This window comes from Panthera onca, chromosome A3 (genome assembly GCF_046562875.1).
Source record: "Panthera onca isolate mPanOnc1 chromosome A3, mPanOnc1 haplotype 2, whole genome shotgun sequence".
Classification (NCBI taxonomy): domain Eukaryota; kingdom Metazoa; phylum Chordata; class Mammalia; order Carnivora; family Felidae; genus Panthera; species Panthera onca.
Genome location: NC_138341.1, coordinates 26,523,845 through 26,546,616, shown reverse-complemented (window position 1 = coordinate 26,546,616; position 22,772 = coordinate 26,523,845). Strand labels below are relative to the sequence as shown.

Below are 22,772 nucleotides of genomic sequence, written 5' to 3'. Positions count from 1 at the left end.
ATGTTCAATGTTACTGCTTATTACTAAACAAAGTCACTATCCTTCTGATGCTCGGAAGTTCCCTGGTTGCTGAATTATGCAATGCTTGAAAAGTACCTTGGAGTTAACAACTACAGATAGAGGTGTGTGACATTACTATAATTATTCCGGTAAGAGACATTTTCTAATTTGAAGGTAGTAACTAGTACAAGATATAAAAACAGAATTCTCATTTTCTGTATTTGAAATTACATTTCAACACAGAAAAGGATATTCAAATAGCTGAAAAGAAACAGAAGAGTTTTAAGATTCATCAGACAGAAAATTCGTAAGTAGTCACCATTTTTGTGAAGGACCATTCAGCATGTATAAAAGCCAAAAGAAACATGGAACACATTTACCATTTGATTACTACTAGTAGAGGCTATCAATTTATACGAAACAGTTACAGTGAAATTTACATGGATTACTACTGGAGAAGACCCCTCCCCCTGGATACAATGAAAACATCTGTCATCTTGAGTATGAAGCCTGTCCAGGCTCTGCTCACTTTTCTTTCCTTGAGTACAAGCAGAAGCTCTCCACGAAGAGAAAAAATCCATTCATCACCACTGTGGACTATGCAGGATATCTGATAATACTTTATTCCTGATGCAATGTAGAGTAAGGAACACATCTCTTTTTATTATTTTAAAAATCTGACATTTAGTACCTTCATTATTTTAGGCTAAAATATGCAGTGATTATATACACATATCAGGCCAACTGACTGCAATTCACATGTATGTCAGCTTAGCTAGATATAGATAGAATATCTGAAAATAAAATTCAGAGTTACTAAATATAGAACATATATAAACAGCAGATCTAATGTTTACCTTTCAATTATATTTTCTTATCCTATCGAACTGTTGATAATAGATTAGAAGTTCTACTAAAATATATTCATTTTCTATCATTTTCCATCATGTTAACAGAATAAAATAGAAATGCACCCTGAAAAATTATGCAAAGATAACAAGTATAGTAAATTTATTTACTATTTCTGTACATGTTGGAAGGAATCTTTCCTAGAGGTTTCACAATTTTCTTTTTTTCTAGACCAAGAGATGTTCTGGGAAAATGAGTACTTTTGTCATCATTACAGCAGAAGATGTTAAGAAGCAAGAAAAGAAAGAAGAAAAAGAAGAGCCTATCTCGGCCATATTAGGCATCATGGGACAATAGTTCATCCTTTGGTAATTGTTCTTGTTTTATTTCTATACCACACTCTGATGATCTTTTTCATGGGGCTGCATTCAAGACCAAAGCCAGCTCTAATAAGAATGATTTCTAAGAATATCCTTTAAAAGTCCATTTCCAGAGAACTCTGACACACATTCCAGGGTAAATGCCTTGTTCTAAGCGTGGCGATGACTACGGACGACCAAGATTTACTGCCAGAAAACATACATGACCTGGCAATATAAACAAGACACAAAAGCAAAAATGCCATAGACATTTTTTTCTCAACGTACATGTTGAATATATTGTTTATAATCAAATTGCATTTAAATATGTTTTCTTTAAGCTCCTACCTATCTACCTAATATAGGAAAGGGAAATTTAGTCAGCATGGAAAGTAAGACCAACAAAATGTAAAGCAAAATAAAGATTTAGTCAGCATTAATAAACACAATATTTTCAAAATCACTATCTTCCTCTGGATTTATATTTAATATCCCAAAAGAAATGCATACTTTAAAATGATTTTTTGGTAGTTAAGCAATTCTAACTGTAAGATTACATAGAAAATGAACACTATGTAAGAAAAGTATCTTGTTTTTTTCTGATGAGTCATCAGCACGTGCTGAGTTTATTTCCCTGATGAATTTCAGTAAAAACAAAAATAAAATAGACACCTAAAATGTGCAAAAACTTCAACTCAATTGAATAAAACATTTGTTTACAGAATGTTAATTTAAGTGAACTCAAAACTAATGTGAAAGCTAAATACATTCATTATTCAAATATTTAATTTTATTTAACATTTTTTTAAATGCTTATTTTTGAGAGAGAGTGCAAGCTAGAGAGAGGCAAAGAGAGAGAAGCGGACAGAGGACCCGACGCAGTCTCTGTGCTGACAGCAGACAGCCCAATGCAGGGCTCCAACTCACAAACTATGAGATCATGACCTGAGGCAAAGTCTGATGCTCAAATGAGCCGCCCAGGTGTCTCTCAAATATTTAATTTTCAATTAAGGAATTTATCCATTTACTTTGCCTAATCTGACACATAAAATCATCCTATATATTTCAAGGAAATATCATACAGAAAGAATCAGAGATCTTTAAATTATTTCTCTGTAAATTATAAATCCTTTTAGTAATTAAATACTAAATTTTATCTATAATTATTTGCAATTAATAACCATACAAAGTAATGTGGGTAATGTTAATATCTTAAAAGACAATCACTGGGAATGCAAGCTGGTGCAGCCACTCTGGAAAACAGTATGGAGGTTCCTCAAAAACTAAAAAAAGAACTACCCTATGACCCAGCAATTGCACTACTAGGCATTTATACACAGGATACAGGTGTGCTATTTTGAAGGGACACATGCACCCCCATGTTTATAGCAGCACTATCAACAACACCCAAAGTATGGAAAGAGCTCAAATGTCCATCGATGGATGAATGGATAGAGAAGATGTGGTGTGTATACATATACACACACACACACACACACACACACACACACACACACACTGGAGTATTACTGGGCAATCATAAAGAAGGAAATCTTGCCATTTGCAACTACATGGATGGAACTGGAGGGTATTATGCTAAGTGAAATTAGTCAGAGAAAGACAAAAATCATATGACTTCACTCATATGAGGACTTTAAGAGACAAAACAGATGAACATAAGGGAAGGGAAACAAAAATAATATAAAAACAGGGAGGGGGACAATACAGAAGAGACTCATAAATATTGAGAACAAACTGAGGGTTACTGGAGGGGTGGTGGGAGGGGGGATGGGCTAAATGGGTAAGGGGTATTAAAGAATCTATTCCTGAAATCATTGTTTCACTATATGCTAACTAATTTGGATCTAAATTTTAAAAAATAAAAAATAAAATAAAAAAAAGAATTTTATATTGATACATATTAAAATGATAATATTTGGGATACATTGGGTTAAATAGGATACATTTAAAAATAAAAAAATAAAATAAAAAAGATAATTACATAACAAATATATTATGCTTGGCAAACTAATTACATTTTTTTAGTAGTGATCTGGTAATTTGACTTTTACAGTTAAAATCCTTCCCAACTAAAACTATATTTTCTCCTGTAAAAGATCGAGTTGTAGAAATTATATTTGAGCAAAACATAGTTAAAAACAAATGCTGAGGGGGCACCTGGGTGGCTCAGTCAGGCATACGACTTTGGCTCAAGTCACAATCTCGCGGTTCATTGATTCGAGCCCCGCACCAGGCTCTGTGCTGGTAGCTCAGAGCCTGGAGCCTGCTCTGGAATTTGTGTCTCCCTATCTCTCTCTGCCCTTCCCCTGTTCATGCTCTGTCTCTCTGTCTCTCAAAAATAAATAAATGTTGGGAAGCCTGGGTGGCTCAGTTGGTTAAGCGTCCGACTTTGGCTGAGGTCATGATCTCACGGTTCGTAGGATTGAGCCCCGCATCAGGCTCTGTGTTGACAGCCTGGAGCCTGCTTTGGATTCTGTGTCTCCCTCTCTCTCTCTGCCCTTCTCCCTTTCGTGCTCTCTCTCTCAAAAAATAAATACACGTTAGAAAAATTTTTTTAAATACATAAATGTTAACAAAACAAAACAAAATGCTGAAATAAACACTGGATACAGTAAAGTAAGAGAAAGAATTTTTTCACCCAGAATTCTCACTAAAATGTAACTCAATAAATAAACCGAAAACTATTTTTTGATATTACTGCATATTTATAAACAAAACATGCCTTTGCAATCAAGATGCTTGCAAATGAGGGGCACCTGGTGGCTCAGTAGATTAAGTGTCCGACTCTTGATTTCAGCTCAGGTCATGATCTCATGGTTTGTGAGACAACCTCATGATGGGAGCTCTGTCAGCACAGAGCCTGCTTGGGATTGATATTCTCATTCTCTCTCTCTCTCTCTCTCCCCCCAAAGCCCCTACCGTCCCTTCCCTGTTCTTGCACGCATGTGCTTGCTCTAATAAACTTAAAAAAATATTTTTTTAGAAAGTTACTTGCAAATGAAAATTACTAAAAGGGTATCTTAAGTGAGCACACAGCATGAAGACTATTTGTCCATTAACAAACAATTAGAAGGTGTTTTACTGCATAGCTATGAATTTGATATAAGTAACACTATCATATATAAGTGCTATAACAGAAACATCAATGGACTTCATACAAATACTTTGATAAAAGTAACTTTTGCATATAATAATTCATACACAATATTTCCTCTCCCTTGCAGTTTTCCAATTATTTAATTTATTGAATTCATACTCCTCAACTGAGCCTTAGCCAACAAATTATTTTGGGGATTCATGTCAACCCTAGAAATGCTGAATGCTGGCTTAAGTCGGCAGTTAAGCCAGCCAGTAGACAAAAAGAATGAAATACAGAGAAACCCACATCAAAGTATCAAAGATTTTTGGCATAGGATCAAAGTATGTATGTTTCTTACACAAGTCAGGAAGGGCTCTACCCAGCTGGAAGGGCATTCTGCTGGGGAAATATGTATGTATATGATATATTTTATAGTTTCTCAATGTAAACCTAATTAATTTGATTGTTTTAGTCAATTCCTTTTTTATGGCGTCTTTAAAAAAAGTATTCTAAATTTGTTATATAAACATCCAGTTTGTGTAATATTGAATTATGTAATGGCAATAGAGTCATAAATAAATTTGGAAACAAACACAACTTTTAACAGGTTTACAATTTAACTATTGAGAACAGAAATATACATATACAAGTTGAGTTGTTTATAAAAGAACTAGAGAGTTATGTTTAATTGGCAAGTGGTTAGGTGGATTCATTAAGAAAGTTTATACTATAACAGCACTACAACGTGAGAAGTGAAAATATAAGCATTAGGTACACTGGCAACTAACAGGAAGGAAGGATCGCTTTACTGTGGTTGATCAAGTAAGGTATCTCTGCAGTGTTGCAGATATTTTATCCTTACAAACCGGTACAAATCAAGTCAGTTGGGAATCCATTTAAAGTTTAATTAAAGCAACCCCATCTCCCCCTTTACAATTACCAGTACAATTATTTAACAGAGAGAGTGATGTATTCTACACCAAAGATATTTGCATATAGGATGCCTCTGACAAAGATGAGAATTCCAGATAAAGGGAACTAACATTTGTTGATGAACGCTTATGTGCAAGACACACTGAGTGGACACTAACATGATCAAAATCTTGGCATTCTGTACTCTTTTACCAAGAATGAAATGGTAGAGGGGTGCTTGCGTGGCTCATTCAGTTAAGTGTCTGACTTCGGCTCAGGTCATGATCTTGTGGCTCGGGAGTTCGAGCCCTGCGTTGGGCTCTGTGCTGTCAGCTCAGCCTGGAGCCTGCTTCAGATTCTGTGTCTCCCTCTCTCTCTGCCCTTCCTCTGCTTGCATACACTCTCTTTCTCTCAAAAAATAAGCAAACATTAGAAAAAATTAAAAGAAAAAAAAAAAAGAATGAAATGGTAGACAGGTCCTGAAAGTATCTTGTTTTTGTAGAAAATAGATACACTAAATATAGGCAAGCATTCCAGATTTTATTTTGTACTCCTCAGCTAATTTTTTTTTTTTTCAACGTTTTTTATTTATTTTTGGGACAGAGAGAGACAGAGCATGAACGGGGGAGGGGCAGAGAGAGAGGGAGACACAGAATCGGAAACAGGCTCCAGGCTCCGAGCCATCAGCCCAGAGCCTGACGCGGGGCTCGAACTCACGGACCGCGAGATCGTGACCTGGCTGAAGTCGGACGCTTAACCGACTGCGCCACCCAGGCGCCCCTCCTCAGCTAATTTTCAAGAAAACTAGGGCCATATTATAACAGTTTGGGATTAAAAACCAAATGGCATACAATTCTACTTAGCAGAAGTATCTTAAAATTTTTACCCCTTTCTGACAGACTGTTTATTAAAAGAGTGCAAAGAAATGGCATACACAACTCAAAAGCTTCAAGTAAACTATTACAAAGAAAACTGTAAATAAGGATATAAAGTTAAGTATTATGTGTCATAATGGCTCAATAATTTCTACTTATTTGTTCTCAGGCAAGTTGTATCAACAAAGTAACTTTTTACGAATGATAAAATTGCATACTTTCTATTGATAAACTATTATCTTTTCTCGGTACAACACTAATGTAATATTCAAGCTCTTAAAGAACAATAGGCCCTCCTGAATTTACTGCCCTGAAGACCAGAAAGATGGATGGGGAAAAAAGGAAAGAAAAAAAAAGGAAAGATGGGTACACTTCCAATTGTACATTTACTTTGAATTAACTTTATAGTAATAACTTTGGGTTTTAAAAATATGGTCATATTTAAATTAAGACATTTGCTATAACAAGAAAATTAACTTTATTTTCAACTAGTATACTCATGAGATTAAACTTAAATCCTCACTTTCTGAGAAATATAACAAAAGATAAGACACGATAAGAACCTCAACACATAACTCCAGTGTGAGGAAAATCAGATACTTTAATATAGCTTACACTAATGGGTTTTGTTCCACTATAGGTAGTTATGGAACCAGCAAACCAACGCTGTGAAAATGACAAAATTTTCGTATTAGTATATACCATCACTTAGCTAAGACAAACAGCCAAACTGGTACCTTATAATGTTCCCAAAAGAAAGTCCTGTACTTGTTTTCTCATTTCTACCTTCTTCTAACCTATCATGTTTATTCATTTCTCTTTTCCATACTGAAAAATCCACTTATGGCTTTCCTTCAGATTTGAAAATTTTTGAGTTTGGTAATAGCCAGATTACTGCTAAAGAGTTAAACCCGGGCAACTGACTAAATGTCTCTGGATTTCATTTTTCTCATTTGTCCTTTCCTAGTCTGTATATTGGCAGGGAATGAACAGGAAAACTCAAGTTTCCCTTTCTGAAATTGTATTTACCTCCATGCTATGAAACCAGCACTAAAATGGTACAGATTTTATAATACTGATAAAGGATTTTTTTTTTTTTACAGAGAGAGAAAAAAAGAGTATGAGCAGGAGAGGGATGGGGGAGGGGGGAGGAAAAGGGGGGAGGGAGGGAGGGAGACAGAGAGAGAATATGAATCTTAAGCAGGCTTAACGCTCAGTGCAGAGCCTGATGTAGGGCTAAACCCTATGACCCCGGGATCATGACCTGAGCTAAAGTGAAGAGTCAGATGTATAACCAATGGAGCCACCCAGGCATCCCTGATAAAGGCTTTTGTTCCATTACATAAATGGCAAGTAAGTTAACATTCTCAGTGATGTTTTCTGAAAATAGGAGAATGTCATTTCCCAAAATGGTATCAAGATGAGGTGAGGGTGAGGTACCCTAAAGGAACATTCTACATTCATACTTTTTTTTTTTTTAAACCAAATATTGCTAGCAATGAAACAGGATCTCCATCTAGTGGCCAGTAGGGTAACTGCATGCTTACTGAATAGCATAGTTAACCGTGGCTTGAGGAAAAAAATCCTTGTTTACAAGGCAGCTTTCAAAATAACATGGCTATAACAAATAGAATGTTGACAAAGAAAAGTTAAAATGAACACATTCTTTATACAAGGATTTTCCTATCTACCTAACTACTTTCTCTAACGGTTTTTACCATTCCTATGAAAACTGATACTTGAGTTCAAACATGTAATTCACTTATTTGTTTCAATTACCCACCTTCAGCTCTGGCTTCAAATTTACTGTTTTATAATTTTTCCAGCAACTCTCTTGGTTACATACTAAGCTTACTGAATTAAATTCTTTCAAGAACAATTTAAAAATACATACACAATACTGTTTTGATACATATAGTTGGCCAACAGAGAGGTATATTACTGGGTTAATCTAATGTACAAAAGCAAGTAAGAACACTAATATATTTCTTTATTTTATTAGCATAAAAAGAACTATTATTTAAGCTTCAAATATACATATCTATTTTAAATAACTGAAACCATCCCATAATATCTGAGAAATCTGATCACCAAACCAAACACTTCAAAAATTTTGCCATTCTTTCACTTATAAACAGGCTTCTACTTTTTGTGCCCCACCCATTTTCAGGCCAACAGAGAAAGACCAATATATGAAAAATGTATAGTAACAAAACTACTATTAGGTTACTAAAAATTCCTCCTGGGGGGAGCCTAGGTGGCTCACTCAGTTAAGCATCTGACTTCAGCTCAGGTAATAATCTCACGGTTCATGAGTTTGAGCCCTGCATCAGGCTCTGCACTGCCGGCTCAGAGCCTGGAGCCTGCTTTGGATTCTCTGTCTCCCTCTCCCTCTCCCTCCCCGTGTCTCTCTCCACCCACCCCCCTGCTTGCATACACACGTGTGCGCGTGCTTGCTCGCTCTCTCTCAAAAATAAATAAAACACTAAACATACACATTCATAAGCGTATCCAGTAATTTTTAAATTTTACAAATCAATATAAAAATAACACACTGGATAAATAATACAAAGCCATATTATGCTACAAGTTAAAGTGTTGTTTGAGAATCACTTATTGTAAATATAACAGATGTAATGACTAAACATAATCAGTACCTATCTCTGGAGAATGGGATCAGTGTCTCAGTTACAGAACTGTTAGAAGGTCAGTAACGGAAAAAAGGGTGTCCTTTTCTCCAAGGAATCAGTATGCACTCTTTATGCTGGTAATGATTTTACAACGGACAGTACTCTCTTTTCACCTGTGATGCAAAGATGTTCACAGCTAAAGTGAAGATCAATTATTATGTGCAATTTCTGTTTATCAGTATGGCTAGCATATTGTTATTCACTTAAAATTTTTGGCCAATTTTTAAACTTCCACCAAAATAAAACAGACTTACAGATAACCTGCTACATAACAAGCCTTCTAATATGAGAACTTTAAGGCATTATTAAAAGACACAAGTAGACTCTGGTATTCATAGCACTCTTTAATAGTCATTAAGAAGAAAAGTTCAGAGATTTCAAAGTATCTAACTTATACATTAGGAGTCAGAAAAGAAGGACAAAAACGAGGTTGTAAAGGGGTAAGAAACCACATTCAATACTTAATGGCAGGCCAATGAAAGTACGGCATGAACTGCTGTATGTCTTGTCTTGCTCGCCTATTGTTTCCAAACATGTAACAGAAAGGAAATGTGTACTACTTTACCAGAGTTCTCAAGACAGCCTATTTCATTATGCTTGCTTGTGTTTTTGTATATTATCTGCTAGCGATGCAAGCAAACCATCCCTTGAATATAATGTCTCAAATGAAATTATTAGCACCTCTCCCACAAACACCAACAAATGGCCTGTAGTCTGTAAAAAATGTCAGTATTATGAAAGACAAAGCAAAGCTGGGAACGGTTTTTTACCCTATCCCACCACCCAAACTTGCCAATATTCTTCTTTTTTTTTTTTTTTAAGTTTATTTATTTATTTTTGAGAGAGCAAGAGTGTGTGAGCAGGGGAGGAGCAGAGAGAGGGAGAGAGAATCCTAAGCAGGGCCCATGCTATCAGCACAGAGCCTAAGTGGCTTGAGCTCATGAGCCGTGAGATCACAACCTGAGCCAAAATTAAGAGTCTGTTGCTTCACTGACTGAGCCACCCAGGCATCCCACCAAAAATAATGTTCTATAGGCAAGTGACAAAACTGGAAATTGGACCAGGTAATCTGTTCAGATTTTAAAATGCTACTTAAAAACTAACATTTTAAGCAAAATTAATGATCATATAAATAACATATTTACTGATATAATACTAAGGTATTTTTTTCCTGAAAATCAATTCATATTTAGAATATTCTAAATGAGCATACTTTTCTCACAATCTAAAGATCAGAATATATCCCAAACGTGACAGTAATTTTCTCTGATCATTTAAAACATCATTTAAAAGGTGTATTACCAAATCATCTGATCTACTTAACTAAGTCACTTTATAGCAATTAATTGATCTTAAAGTATTATTCCAAAATCATTTTTGTTACCACATTCAAATATAAATGTACCAATTCCATGGGGCGCCTGGGTGGCGCAGTCGGTTAAGCGTCCGACTTCAGCCAGGTCACGATCTCACGGTCTGTGAGTTCGAGCCCCGCGTCAGGCTCTGGGCTGATGGCTCAGAGCCTGGAGCCTGTTTCCGATTCTGTGTCTCCCTCTCTCTCTGTCCCTCCCCCGTTCATGCTCTGTCTCTCTCTGTCCCAAAAATAAATAAACGTTGAAAAAAAAAAAAAAAAATTAAAAAAAAAAAAAAAATTTAAATGTACCAATTCCAGTTATACCAATGGACAAGGTACCAGGTTCGAGCACATAATTCTAAAAGTAGGGCTAAAACAAAATCATTTTATAGGGAAAGAGTAAGTCATAAAGGAAAGGTCAAATTCTGATCTGTCACATTAAACTTCTAAAATAGTTCCAAGATACAGCATCTAAGTCTCCGTAATTGCATATGGTTAACAAAATCACAGTTTATTTATTAACATATATACTTACCAGAAAGTGCACCTTACATGAATACATTACTTTAAACAGTAAAAGTAGATAATACTGGATTTCCTTTTTGACCCTGATCCATAAACATAAAAGCTCAGTATTATACAAAGACTGAATTATAGAACAAGATAAATTTTAAAATTTTTGAGAGGATATACATTTTAAAAGTGAAAGGACTAATTAAATAATATTTTAATAATGTGGAAAGAGATAAAGAAAAACCTTATCCCACTCTACTCAATTTCTCTACACAACCCAATGTTAAATTTCAGTACCAATATCTAAAATAGTTAAGTGTTTATACCTCTAAATATTTTAATCAAAAAAATACACTGTGTACCTGATAACTACTTTTTAAAAAAGACCAATTTAATGTATCAAACATGTCAATGTAAAAGAAAACTCAATCTAAATAATGTATCATCTCAATATTTTTATGAAGTTTAAGGCAGATTAGAGAACTGTGTTTAGAAGCCCAATAATCTCCATAATGGTAGAAAATAGAGGCAGTTACCCCTTTACAAATACAAGTAGCTTTTCCATCTCTAACCGTGCATTAAAAAGATTTATTCCCATCATTTTCCTCACCTGTTCTTCCTTAATAATCTAAGCAGATGTGTAAATGTCTATTTTCATAACAATATGATTAAAGAAAGGCATAGATAAGAAGAACAGATACTAAAAGTTCCTGGTGAAAGGGAAGCGATGTTAATTAACTTGTTTTTCTTGGCACTATCTTTAAACAAAACACATCCTTCTATTATTATTTAGGAAAAGAATACGTTTCTCAGAAGATACTTTCATAACTACTTATGAAATAAACTACTTTCAATGATCAGCTGCACACTGGCAAAGTACCCACAGTACTTTTATTAGTGAATTTATGAAATTAGTAGTCTTATTATCAAGTACCTATGGGACTAAAATAATTTATACATGTCTTGAAATTACCATCATCTGAAATTTTATAGTGTTTGAGAAAAACATTAAAATTATTAAAATGCATAGAAGTTCAACCATATTTATATATAATATTTAGCTCAGAATATTATCAAGAAGCTACTAGCCTTTGCCCATTATTTTCAGTTATACATTATTTGTAAAAAAGTACATTCACAGGTTAAAACAAAGAGACAATGAAAACTTTGATTTTGTGTTTCAGGACAGATGACAACACAGGTAACCCAATTAGAATCCCCAAAAAACAACTAAGTGTTTCCACAATAATTTTTAAGAAATAAATCCGTTAATCTCATGCCTACAGATACTGGGGAAGGATAATACCAAATACTCCAACGGAACCTCATTATTTTAATAGATAATAAAGTAAACAAAGGACTAATGACAATGTGACTTACCCGAATCATTTCGTAGATAAGATGACATAGCTGGGATGAGACAAGACTGACTGAGAAGCTCCAGAAGTACAGAAGGAAGGGCGTTACTGTTCTGTACTCTACTCTCATGAGATGACTGAGCTTCCCCATTTACTGCTCCACTCACGGGATTTATGTAACTTGCAAGAACCTAAAAATAAAAATTAGAGGGTTTAAATTGGATTTTAGCTTCACATACTTTAAAAGCCCGCATTTTGTTAGATATTCAGTCTAAGTACCAAGAGTTTATATTTTCAAGTCAGTCAACGTCTTTGTTTCAAAAACAAGACTTGTTTCCCTCAGATTTTTCAAAAGAGAAGGGTGTGTTCCGCACAATGTTACACTGTATATATAGCTAGACATACAGAAAAAAATCCACCTAACAAGACAAACTTAAAAAAATTAGCAACAATTCTTGTATTATTTATATTACTGAATAGATTCACTGTACAGTTTGACAGTGATCTTAGAATTTCGTACTAGAATGAGCCTGTCATTCTAGAATTATAGAAAATAATGCTCAAAAACTTGGCCCATTTTAGTCAATTAGTTGATGCAGGGACTAAAGCTATTATTTAAGCACCTGCCCTTCCCATTGGTGCTGTGGGACTTTCCATACTAGTGCAACTTGCCTGATTCTAGAAGAGTCCTAAAACAATGTGAGGAACGAATAAAAGAATAAATAAATAAATAAACAAACATTTAAATATATATATTTAAAAAAGAGAGTCCAGATACAGCATTTTAGAAGAGAAGATGACTGGAAGAAGGTAGAAATGGTGTATTTTCCAGTTATTGGATAATTTCGTCCTTGTCACTTTCCTCTCAGTGAAAAAGCTAATTGAGATGGAAGAAATTTAGAGTTACAAGGAGGGAAGAACAAATAATCTTTGTCCAGGGGTATTTAAATGTACTAAGAGCAAGGAGCATAATATATTTTATAACAGTAGCTGAGGATGAGTTGGATAGTCATCAATACTTAAAAATCAACACAAATATAAAAAAAAATTTAACTATTATCACCGACAATATCAACTTTGTAAATATACCTGCAGAAGACAGGTAACATGTTCCTCTTCCAGCCTCTGTTTAGTTAAGGCTTGTTCCACATCCCATCCAGAAGCCGTAGAACCTGTTCCAAAGCCAGTCCCTTTTGCCCAATACAGCTGTTGTTCTTCTGTTGATGTAGGGTTATGAGAGCTCGATACCTGTGGCTTGTAACAAAAAATGAAAATTTCTTACTATTTGATTTTATTTATCCTCACAAATATTTATAAGTATCAACATAAATAAGTTAGCTGCTATAAGAGAACAGCTGAAGTCTCCTCAAAAAAGTAAACAAAGGATTAATTATGTGACCCAGCACTTTCATTCCTAGGTATATAACCAAAGAAATAAAAACTGACACTCAAACAAATACAGGTCCATGAGTTTTCATAGCAAGACTATTCATGATAGCCAAAAAGCCAAAACAGCACAAATGCCCACCATGAATGCATAAACAACTGTGATATATACATACATTAAAATTATTCAGCCATAAGAAGTAATGAAGTACTGATATATGCTACTTTGTAAATGAACGTCAAAAACATGCTATGTCAAAGATGACAGACACAAAAGGTAACATACTGTACACTTTTATTCATATGAAATACCCAGAGTAGGTAAATACAGAGAGATGGAACACATGGCAGCTGCCAGGGGTTAACGGAAGGGGGAAAATGCTTATACTTAAGAATACATAAATACAGGGGCACCTGCGTGATTCAGTCAGTTAAGCGTCCGACTTTGGCTCAGGTCACAATCTCATGGTTTGTGAGTTTGAGCCCTGCATCAGGCTCTGTGCTGACAGCTCAGAGCCTGGAATCTGCTTTGGATTCTGTGTCTCCTTCCCTCTCTGACCCTCCCCTGCTTGTGCATTAATATTTAATAAATATTAAAAAAATCTTTTAAACAAAAACATATAAAAAATTTAAAATATCAGTAAAAGAGGGGGTAAAGACTTATAGTCAATGACAAAATTAGATAGAGAAAACAGTGAAAGGAATAGGTACATGAGCCAGCTCCCTTAGGATGAATCTAGTTGAAGCATATCTTTAATTCTTTAACTGTGTCATATGTCTTTAATCGCAGTAAGATTCCTCATACTTCTAGAAGGAACAATTTTCAATTTCTTTCTTACTGAGAATGTGATGTGTAGAAAAAATCTTTTGGGAATAGGGGACATACTAAAAAAGTGAATGGTAGAGAGAGAAAAAATGACTTAGAACCACTGGTTTTATTAACATAACCTCAAACTCTGTAAAGGTCAATTCTTCATTATTATTTTTGTGCAATGTAAAATTAATTATATAACAAGAATCCTCTTTTTAAAGAATTTTCATTAAATATAATACACGATATACCCTCAAAACATTTGCAAGTATTGGTTTCAAGGGTAATTTAAAAATAATACCAATGCTTTACATTTCTTTTAATGAGGATATTCTAAAGAAGAATATTATATACAATGATACTTTCCAAAAACAGATCTGTAAAATAGTTTTATGGATCTATGACTGCAAATGTCATCTTTCATGTTTTATAAGATGAACTTAAAATAAATCACAATTTCATCACCATATAAAAGTACCTGTAGAATTAACATTATTGATAAACATTTATTTTTTAAAATTTGTAATATAAATAATAACATATGCATGAAAAAAAAAAAAAGTCAAGCTTAATGAACTCCAAAAACTTATTTAACCAGGCAGGCCAAGAATTACATCACTGCACATAAGAAATTGCCCCTATTCTATCTCCTATTTGTGAAACCTTCAATTCCTCCACAAAGTTAATTAAAATCCCAATTTTTATACTCAATGTTTCCTTACCCTTCTTTATAATTTTACCACCTAAGCATGAAACTGTAGTCACTAAAGTTTCATTTTGTCTAATTATAAATGGAGTGATGCCGTATAAATTCCACTTTGTGTGGCACTTCAGTTGCGCTTGTGAAATTCATCACTGCTGTTACGTGTAGTTGGCTGCAGCTGTTTACTTTCATCACCTAATAGTATCCCATTATATAGTAGACTACAATTTGCTTATCTTTTACTGTCTCCACATTATTGTATCCATTCCAGTCATTTGTACTTTTCTGATAAAGAAACAGATCACCTTTCTCCATTTATTGGATATTTAGATACCCCCTCTTATGAAGTGCTCATTCTAGTCTTTCCTCTATTTTCCCATGAGGTTTTCTGCCTTTTCCTTTTGTAATTCTTGAAGCTCTCCCAAATATTCTGAATACAATTTCTTTATCAGATACACCCAAATATACTCCCCCATTCTATGACTTCTGTTTTCACTATCTTAATAGTGTTTCTGATGAAAAATAGTTCTTAATTTTAACATAATTGCTTTTTTCCAATGTTTTTCCCCTTATGGATTAGTGCTTTTTAAAAATTGTTTTTAAGAAATCTTAAAAAAAATTTTTTTTTTTTAACATTTATTTATTTTTGAGAGACAGAGAGAGGCAGAGTATGAGCAAGGGAGGGGCAGAGAGAGGGAGACACAGAATTCGAAGCAGGCTGCAGGCTGCGAGATGTCAGCACAGAGCCGGACGCCGGGCCTGAACTCACAAACCGCAAGATCATGACCTGAGCCAAAGTCGGATGCTCAACCGACTGAGCCACCCAGGCACCCCAGAAATCTTTGTGTACTCTAAGATCATAAAGGTATGAGCATATTTTTTCCATAAAAGGGTACTATTATATTTTGTATGTGTTACATACATTTATATCTATCATCCAGTTATAATTAATTTTTGCATATAGAGTTCATTAGAGTTTAAAGTTTCATTTTTGTTCCACAAGAATATTTAACTGACCCCACCATCATTTATTGATAAGATCGTATTTACCCCATCATGTTGTGCAGTTACTATTTTCATTTCAGGTAATCCTACATACAGGGATTTAAGTCTATTGTTTGCTGGGCTTCTATCTAACCTTGTACTAATACCACAGACTAATAACAAATTTTGATACATGATAGCATAAGCCTAATAAATACGTTCTTCTTTGAAACTGCCTTGGCTATTTTTGAGCCTCTGCCTTTCCCCCAAAAATGTTAGAATTGGCTTGTCAGATTCCTCCAAATTAAATCTGGAATGCCATCAAACACAAAGATCAATTTGATAAGAAATAATACTGGGGCACAGTCAGTTATGCATCCGACTCTGGATCTCACTCAGGTCATGATCTCACAGTTCATGAGTTCTAGCCCCGCATCGGGCTCTGCACTGGTGGCACAGAGCCTGCTTGGGATTTTGTCTCTCCTTCTCTCTGTCCCTCCCCTGCTTGTACTCTCTCTCAAAAAAAAAAAAAAAAAAGTATCATTGAACTGTTATATTTTTTGTGCCCATGGAAATAAACAGGGGCACAGACCTCATTTTATTAAAGTCTAGTGTTTCTTTTAAAAAGTTCACGTATTTGGGGCCCCTGGGCGGCTCACTAGGTTGAGCATCCGACTTCAGGTCACGATCTCACCGTCCGTGGGTTCGAGCCCCGCGTCAGGCTCTATACTGACAGCTCAGAGCCTGGAGCCTGTTTCAGATTCTGTGTCTCCCTCTCTCTGACCCTCCCCCATTCATGCTCTGTCTCTCTCTGTCTCAAAAATAAATAAACGTTAAAAAAAAAAAATTTAAAAAGTTCATGTATGAGTGTAAATGTCTTGCACATATTTTTTCAGATTCATTCACAGATACTTTCTCTTTTTGATGCTATTCTAAAAAATAGATTGAAAAAGCGTATCATATGCTTCTTGCTGGTATACAAAAGTAACTTATTTTTAAATACTGAACCTGGATACTGTATCCTAATTAAATTTACTTATAGCATTAATTATTTTAGAATTTTCTAAAAACATAATCAAATCATCTTGAAATAATCAGGTGGTTTTCTTTCTTCTTTCTTTTTCTCTTGTTTTACTCTTTAGCTAGAGGCACCAATTCAATAGTATGATTCTAAAGTTTGAGAAGGAAAAGGAAAAGAGATCACAGTATAAATTCAGCATATGCTGGTAAACGGGAAAGCTTCCTTAAGCTTTAAAATCTTTGTTTTTTAAGCAGATAGGTTAACCTATGGTTCCTCAAAGCACCCAATAAAGAAGAAAACACTTAGTTCATAGTTTCTCTTTCAAATATTGTTTAGGAACCAAAAAAGATGTACATGAGTCTCTGAAGTATTATTTCAGAAAAAACCCTATTCTGTACTCGATGAATTTAACTTAACTTTCTCACAATCGAGGTAAGTAAAACTCAACCTACCTCTGCTTGATTGAGACTAGAGTTTGGAACTCGCGGGGCATGGTGGCTCAGGGCAGAGAGGCAGACAAGGATGAGGTGTAGTGCTCCAATTTCCAATGCCATCCGCCTCAGAAGCACACCATCATCAGTGGTCAAGGGTGTGGTGCTAAACAAGCTACGAAGGACATGGAAAGGAAGAGTTGGAAGCACATTGGCTGATGGAGATTGCAGAATATGACCTATATTAAAAAAAGAGAACTCGAAATTAAAAATATTTAAGAACACAATAAGGAACAATATTCAGGGTCACAAATTAATAGTGACAATGTAACAGAAAATTATGTCATTAAATTTATTAAAAAGCAATCCAAAGACCACAGAGTATCTTAAAATTTAGTGTCTAGAAAAACTCTTGAAGACATCATGAATGTAAACAAATAAAAGCTGAAATATATTCATAGAATAATTAATCATTATTGACTATGTCAAGACTATTATAAGTCAGAACTAAAACCTAACAACTAAAATAGAAGCATTAGAAGTTCCTTACAACAGTATAAAAGTAACCCGATTGCCCTGGGAGTAGTTTTAACCATGAATAGATAATGAAAGAGCAAAACTATTTTATTTGGTGTGTACATAATATAGTTTTCTACTATGTCTAGCTAGAATGTTAAATGCAAAAAAAAAAAAAAAAAAAAAAAGAAAACAAAAACCACATATGAATGGTGGAAGAGAACCACTTCAGAAATGGGTATCAAAATTATACTTTTTAAAAAGTATGTATGTATGTTCACGAAAAAACAAGTCTGAAATGGCGTAAAGGTAATTTTCTGCTTAGGGTTACACCTACCATGTTGTAATGGACTACCCAAATACAATGGTTCTTACCTCTCTATCTACTTAAATTAAAAAATCAGATCAAATAGAGGCACCTGGGTGACTCAGTCACTTAAGCATCTGACTTCAGCTCAGGTCAGGATCTCACGGTGTTGTGAGTTTGAGCCCCCCATCAGGCTTGGTCCTGTCAGCATAGAGCCCACTTCGGATCCTCTGTCCCCCTCTCTGCCCCTCCCCTACTCGTCCGTAGGTGCGCATGTACGCGTGCCCTCTCTCTCAAAGAAATAAACATTAAAAAAAAATCAGTTCAAATAATTAAAAATTCCTGATCTACTGAAATAGGTATATACAATTTATATATGAATCTAAACAGGTAGGACTATACAGTATGTAGAAGCTGTAATTTGTTATTACAAAAATATTTAAAACAATATCAGCATTTTCAAAGATTTATTCATTCATTCATTCATTCATTCATTCATTTATTTATTTATTTAGACAGAATGGGGGGAGACGGAGAGAGATCCCAAGCAGGATCTGCACTGTCAGCACAGAGCCTGACACAGAGCTCGAACCCATAGGCTGTGAGATCATGACCTGAGCCAAAATCAAGAGTCAGACACTTCACTAACTAAGCCACCCAGATGCCCCAATAATATCACCATTTTTGAAGAATTCCATCAAATATGAAAATACATAGAGAAGTAGGTGCTTTATTTGGTAAAGTATGTACTTTTAATATTCAATAGTTTGAAATTCATACGTTTTTATTAAATATACTTTGTGGTGAGGATTTAATATTCTAAGTGGTATGTAACAGAATTCACCTCCAATCAAAACCATATGATTTTATTTTATTTTTTTAAATTTTTTCAATATATGAAATTGTCAAATTGGTTTCTATACAACACCCAGTGCTCATCCCAAAAGGTGCCCTCCTCAATACCCATCATCCACCCTCCCCACCCTCCCACCCCCCATCAACCCTCAGTTTGTTCTCAGTTTTTAAGAGTCTCTTATGCTTTGGCTCTCTCCCACTCTAACCTCTTTTTTTTTTCCTTCCCCTCCCCCATGGGTTTCTGTTAAGTTTCTCAGGATCCACATAAGAGTGAAACCATATGGTATCTGTCTTTCTCTGTATGGCTTATTTCACTTAGCATCACACTCTCCAGTTCCATCCACGTTGCTACAAAGGGCCATATTTCATTCTTTCTCATTACCACGTAGTACTCCATTGTGTATATAAACCACAATTTCTTTATCCACTCATCATTTGATGGACATTTAGGCTCTTTCCATAATTGGGCTACTGTTGAGAGTGCTGTTATAAACATTGGGGTACAAGTGCCCCCATGCATCAGTACTCCTGTATCCCTTGGGTAAATTCCTAGCAGTGCTATTGCTGGGTCATAGGGTAGGTCTATTTTTAATTTTCTGAGGAACCTCCACACTGTTTTCCAGAGTGGCTGCACCAGTTTGCATTCCCACCAACAGTGCAAGAGGGTTCCCGTTTCTCCACACCCCCTCCAGCATCTATAGTCTCCTGATTTGTTCATTTTGGCCACTCTGCAAAACCATATGATTTTAAAATAAAGAACAATTAGGGGCGCCTGGGTGGCTCAGTCGGTTAAGCAGCTGACTTCGCCTCAGATCATGATCTCACAGTTCACGAGTTCCAGCCATGCTCCAGCTCTGTGCTGACAGCTCAGAGCCTGGAGCCTGCTTCAGATTCCTCTCTCCCTCTCTGCCCGTCCCCTACTTGCACTCTGTCTCTCAAAAACAATACATCAAAAAAACGTTTTTAAATAAAGAACAATTATTAATTTCCAAATGGAATGGTCATTAACTGAAGAATCACAGGTAAACCAATAGAAAATCTACTTGCTAGGCTATCCTACATTATGACTTTCCTTTAATGTTTCCTTATATTAAATAAAACTGTCGGCCCAATGGAAACAATCACCATAGCTTTCTATTATTATTTTGTAATATTATATTACAAGATAATTGTCATGTAATGTTATTTTCCACATTCTTTTCACTTTAGTCTAAATATTGCTTCCAGATTCACTTTCTTAAAAAAGATCATATCATAACTTGGTTCATATATTTTAATAAATCTTCATTACTATTTAGAATAAAATCTGAAGTTTAAAAAAAAAATTTTTTAATGTTTATTTGAGACAGAGAGAGAGAGAGAGAGAGAGAGAGAGAGAAACTGTGAGTGGGCAAGGGGCAGACAGAGAGGGAGGTACAAAATCCAAAGCAGGCTCCCAGCTCTGAGCTGTCAGAACAGAGCCTGATGCAGGGCTTGAATCCATTAACTCCAAGATCATGATCTGAGCTGAAGTAGGACGCTTAACCAACTGAGCCACCCAGGCACCCTAAAACCTGAAGTTCTTACTAAGACTTTCCATGATCTATTATCAATAATAATAGCTTTTAAAATGAGCACTCAGTGTTGTTTCTTATGTAAATTTTCATCAGCCAACTTATCCTCTCTCATATGATCTGGGCACACAAACACTGCTCAAATCATCTTTCTAGCTCATTTCAGCCTAAATAGATGCTATCCTTCAACACCCTACTAAAAACTAACATACCACTTTTTCACATAGCTGGGTAGTAAGGAAACAGTCTCATAACTGTGAGCCTTCACAAGACTGTGCTTGCAAGGCATTTGTAACTTAAGTCTACACTTACATATACTGCTTGTTGCTATTACTGGAAAACAGGAGAACATTAGCTATGTGAGGGCAGGGTCGAAATATCTGCTTCATCTTTAAATGCCTCCAATGATGCCCAGCAGTTTGTAAACAGTGAATACGTTTTGAATGAATAAAGAAATGAAAATAAAGATTCTTTAGGACTTACTATGTGTATCATTAGAATGAAACTACCGACAATAAATCTAGTAGCAGGCACTGATCTGAGTAACTTTTATGCACTCTAGAATTCATTAATAATTCTAAACACTTACTTCCTTCTCCATCATCTGTCACTCCCAATACCAGTCGAAGAAGGCACTGGGCATGTTTTCTCTCTTTCAGTAGCACTTCAGCATAGCCCGGAAGACGAAGAAATAATCCAAAAGCGGCCAAAGAATGGGCAGGTATGGGAGACATGGTCTGTACTGCTGACTTGATAGGTGGAGGTTCAGCTGCAATGGTTTCTGGTGCTTCATAAACTAATTCCCCTGATTGTTCAATGGTCACCCATTCGAACTGATCGCTATCTTTTGGCTTTTCCTGAGTGGTAGAAGTTACAACTGGAGCACTTACCTAAAGAAAAAGAAATTTTTTGTCTGGCCATATGTGTGTTTCAACATCAGGTTCAAATTAAAGACCTGACTTTAAATGATCTCTATAAAATACAGAAATAAAATATAGGAATAAAAGGATCAATAATGGGGCCTCTTTTTACAAAGTTTCCAAAAATCAGGAATTAAACGATGTCATGAGTATGGTGGGATCTGCCAAATATCTTTACTTTAAAGTTAGATACATATATACATACATTTGTTTATAAATAAAGTTACCATTTTATCTTTTGTAATTAGTCAAAAGAGTATGTAGACAGAGTCTTTGAGGCTATATAAATATCTTGTTTCTTTCTCACCAAACTTCGAACAATCAGCATTTTTAAATTCTTGCCTGAAATAATAATTACTACAGTGGTTGCTAAATGGTGGCTTTCTATCATTCCTTCTACATTTGTTAGTCAGCCAGAACTGTGAGTAAAAACGTTCCCATCTTCTCCACCTATTTACTCATTCATTTGTTAATCTACCTGAGAATGGAACTAGGGTCTTTGCAGATGCAATCAAATTAAGATGACATCATACTGGATCAGAGTGGACCCTAAATCAATGGCAAGTGTCCTTATGAGGAGAGGGAGACACAGAGACACCAGATAGACACAAGAAAGATGGCCAAGTGAAAATGTAGGCAGAAATTGGAGTAATGCAGCCACAAGCCAACAAATCCCAAGGGCCAGCAAGCAGCAAAGCCTAAGAAGAGACAAGGATGGTTCTTCCCGAGAGCCTGCAGAGGGACCATGGGTCTGGAGACAACTTAGTTTCAGACTTACAGCTTCTTACAACGTCAAAGAATAAGTTTCTGTTGTTTTAGGCCATCCAGCTGATGGTACTTTGTTACAGCAGCTCCAGGAAACTAATATATATTCTTAGGACATGAAATTAGAGAATAATTCCCCTACTTCATTCAGTAAATATCCAGTGCTTTGTATTTACAACTTTCTATGTGCCACACTCCCCCTTATTAACAGAGGAGCACCGAAAGCACATCAATAAGCTCATCAGTAACAGCAACATTAATTAACAGTAAAGAGGTTAAAGCAGTTATGTTTTTAAAACTGCCTGAAATGGAAATGGTACCTAAAACAGGAAAAAAGTTAAGCAGTATCTGGGTAGCAGTATACACTACTGCCTTACTCTCCCATTTCCAGTAACATCTATAATTAATATCAAGCCTCAAGAAGCACAGAAATAAAAATATTACAGCATGATGACCATAAAATCAAGGAAAATGCTGCAGTGTAATGAGTCTGGCAAATGTACTTGGTCT

General features: G+C 35.3%; 1 protein-coding gene across 13 annotated transcripts in view; it reads right to left on the bottom strand.

The window, feature by feature from the left end:
* BIRC6 (baculoviral IAP repeat containing 6) overlaps positions 1 to 22,772 on the bottom strand; it is a 224,446-nt gene that overhangs the window by 47,729 nt on the left and 153,945 nt on the right. For all 13 annotated transcript variants that reach the window (XR_013554777.2, XM_078444805.2, XM_078444808.2 and 10 more), the window contains 4 exons: positions 21,167 to 21,467; positions 17,368 to 17,585; positions 13,100 to 13,264; positions 12,033 to 12,201 (listed from right to left, as the gene is read on the bottom strand). Coding sequence is in view for 12 of the 13 variants with exons in the window: in XM_078444805.2 (XP_078300931.1) it covers positions 12,033 to 12,201; positions 13,100 to 13,264; positions 17,368 to 17,585; positions 21,167 to 21,467 (853 nt within the window). In the remaining variant the exon portion in view is untranslated. The remainder of the gene's footprint in view (positions 1 to 12,032; positions 12,202 to 13,099; positions 13,265 to 17,367; positions 17,586 to 21,166; positions 21,468 to 22,772) is intronic.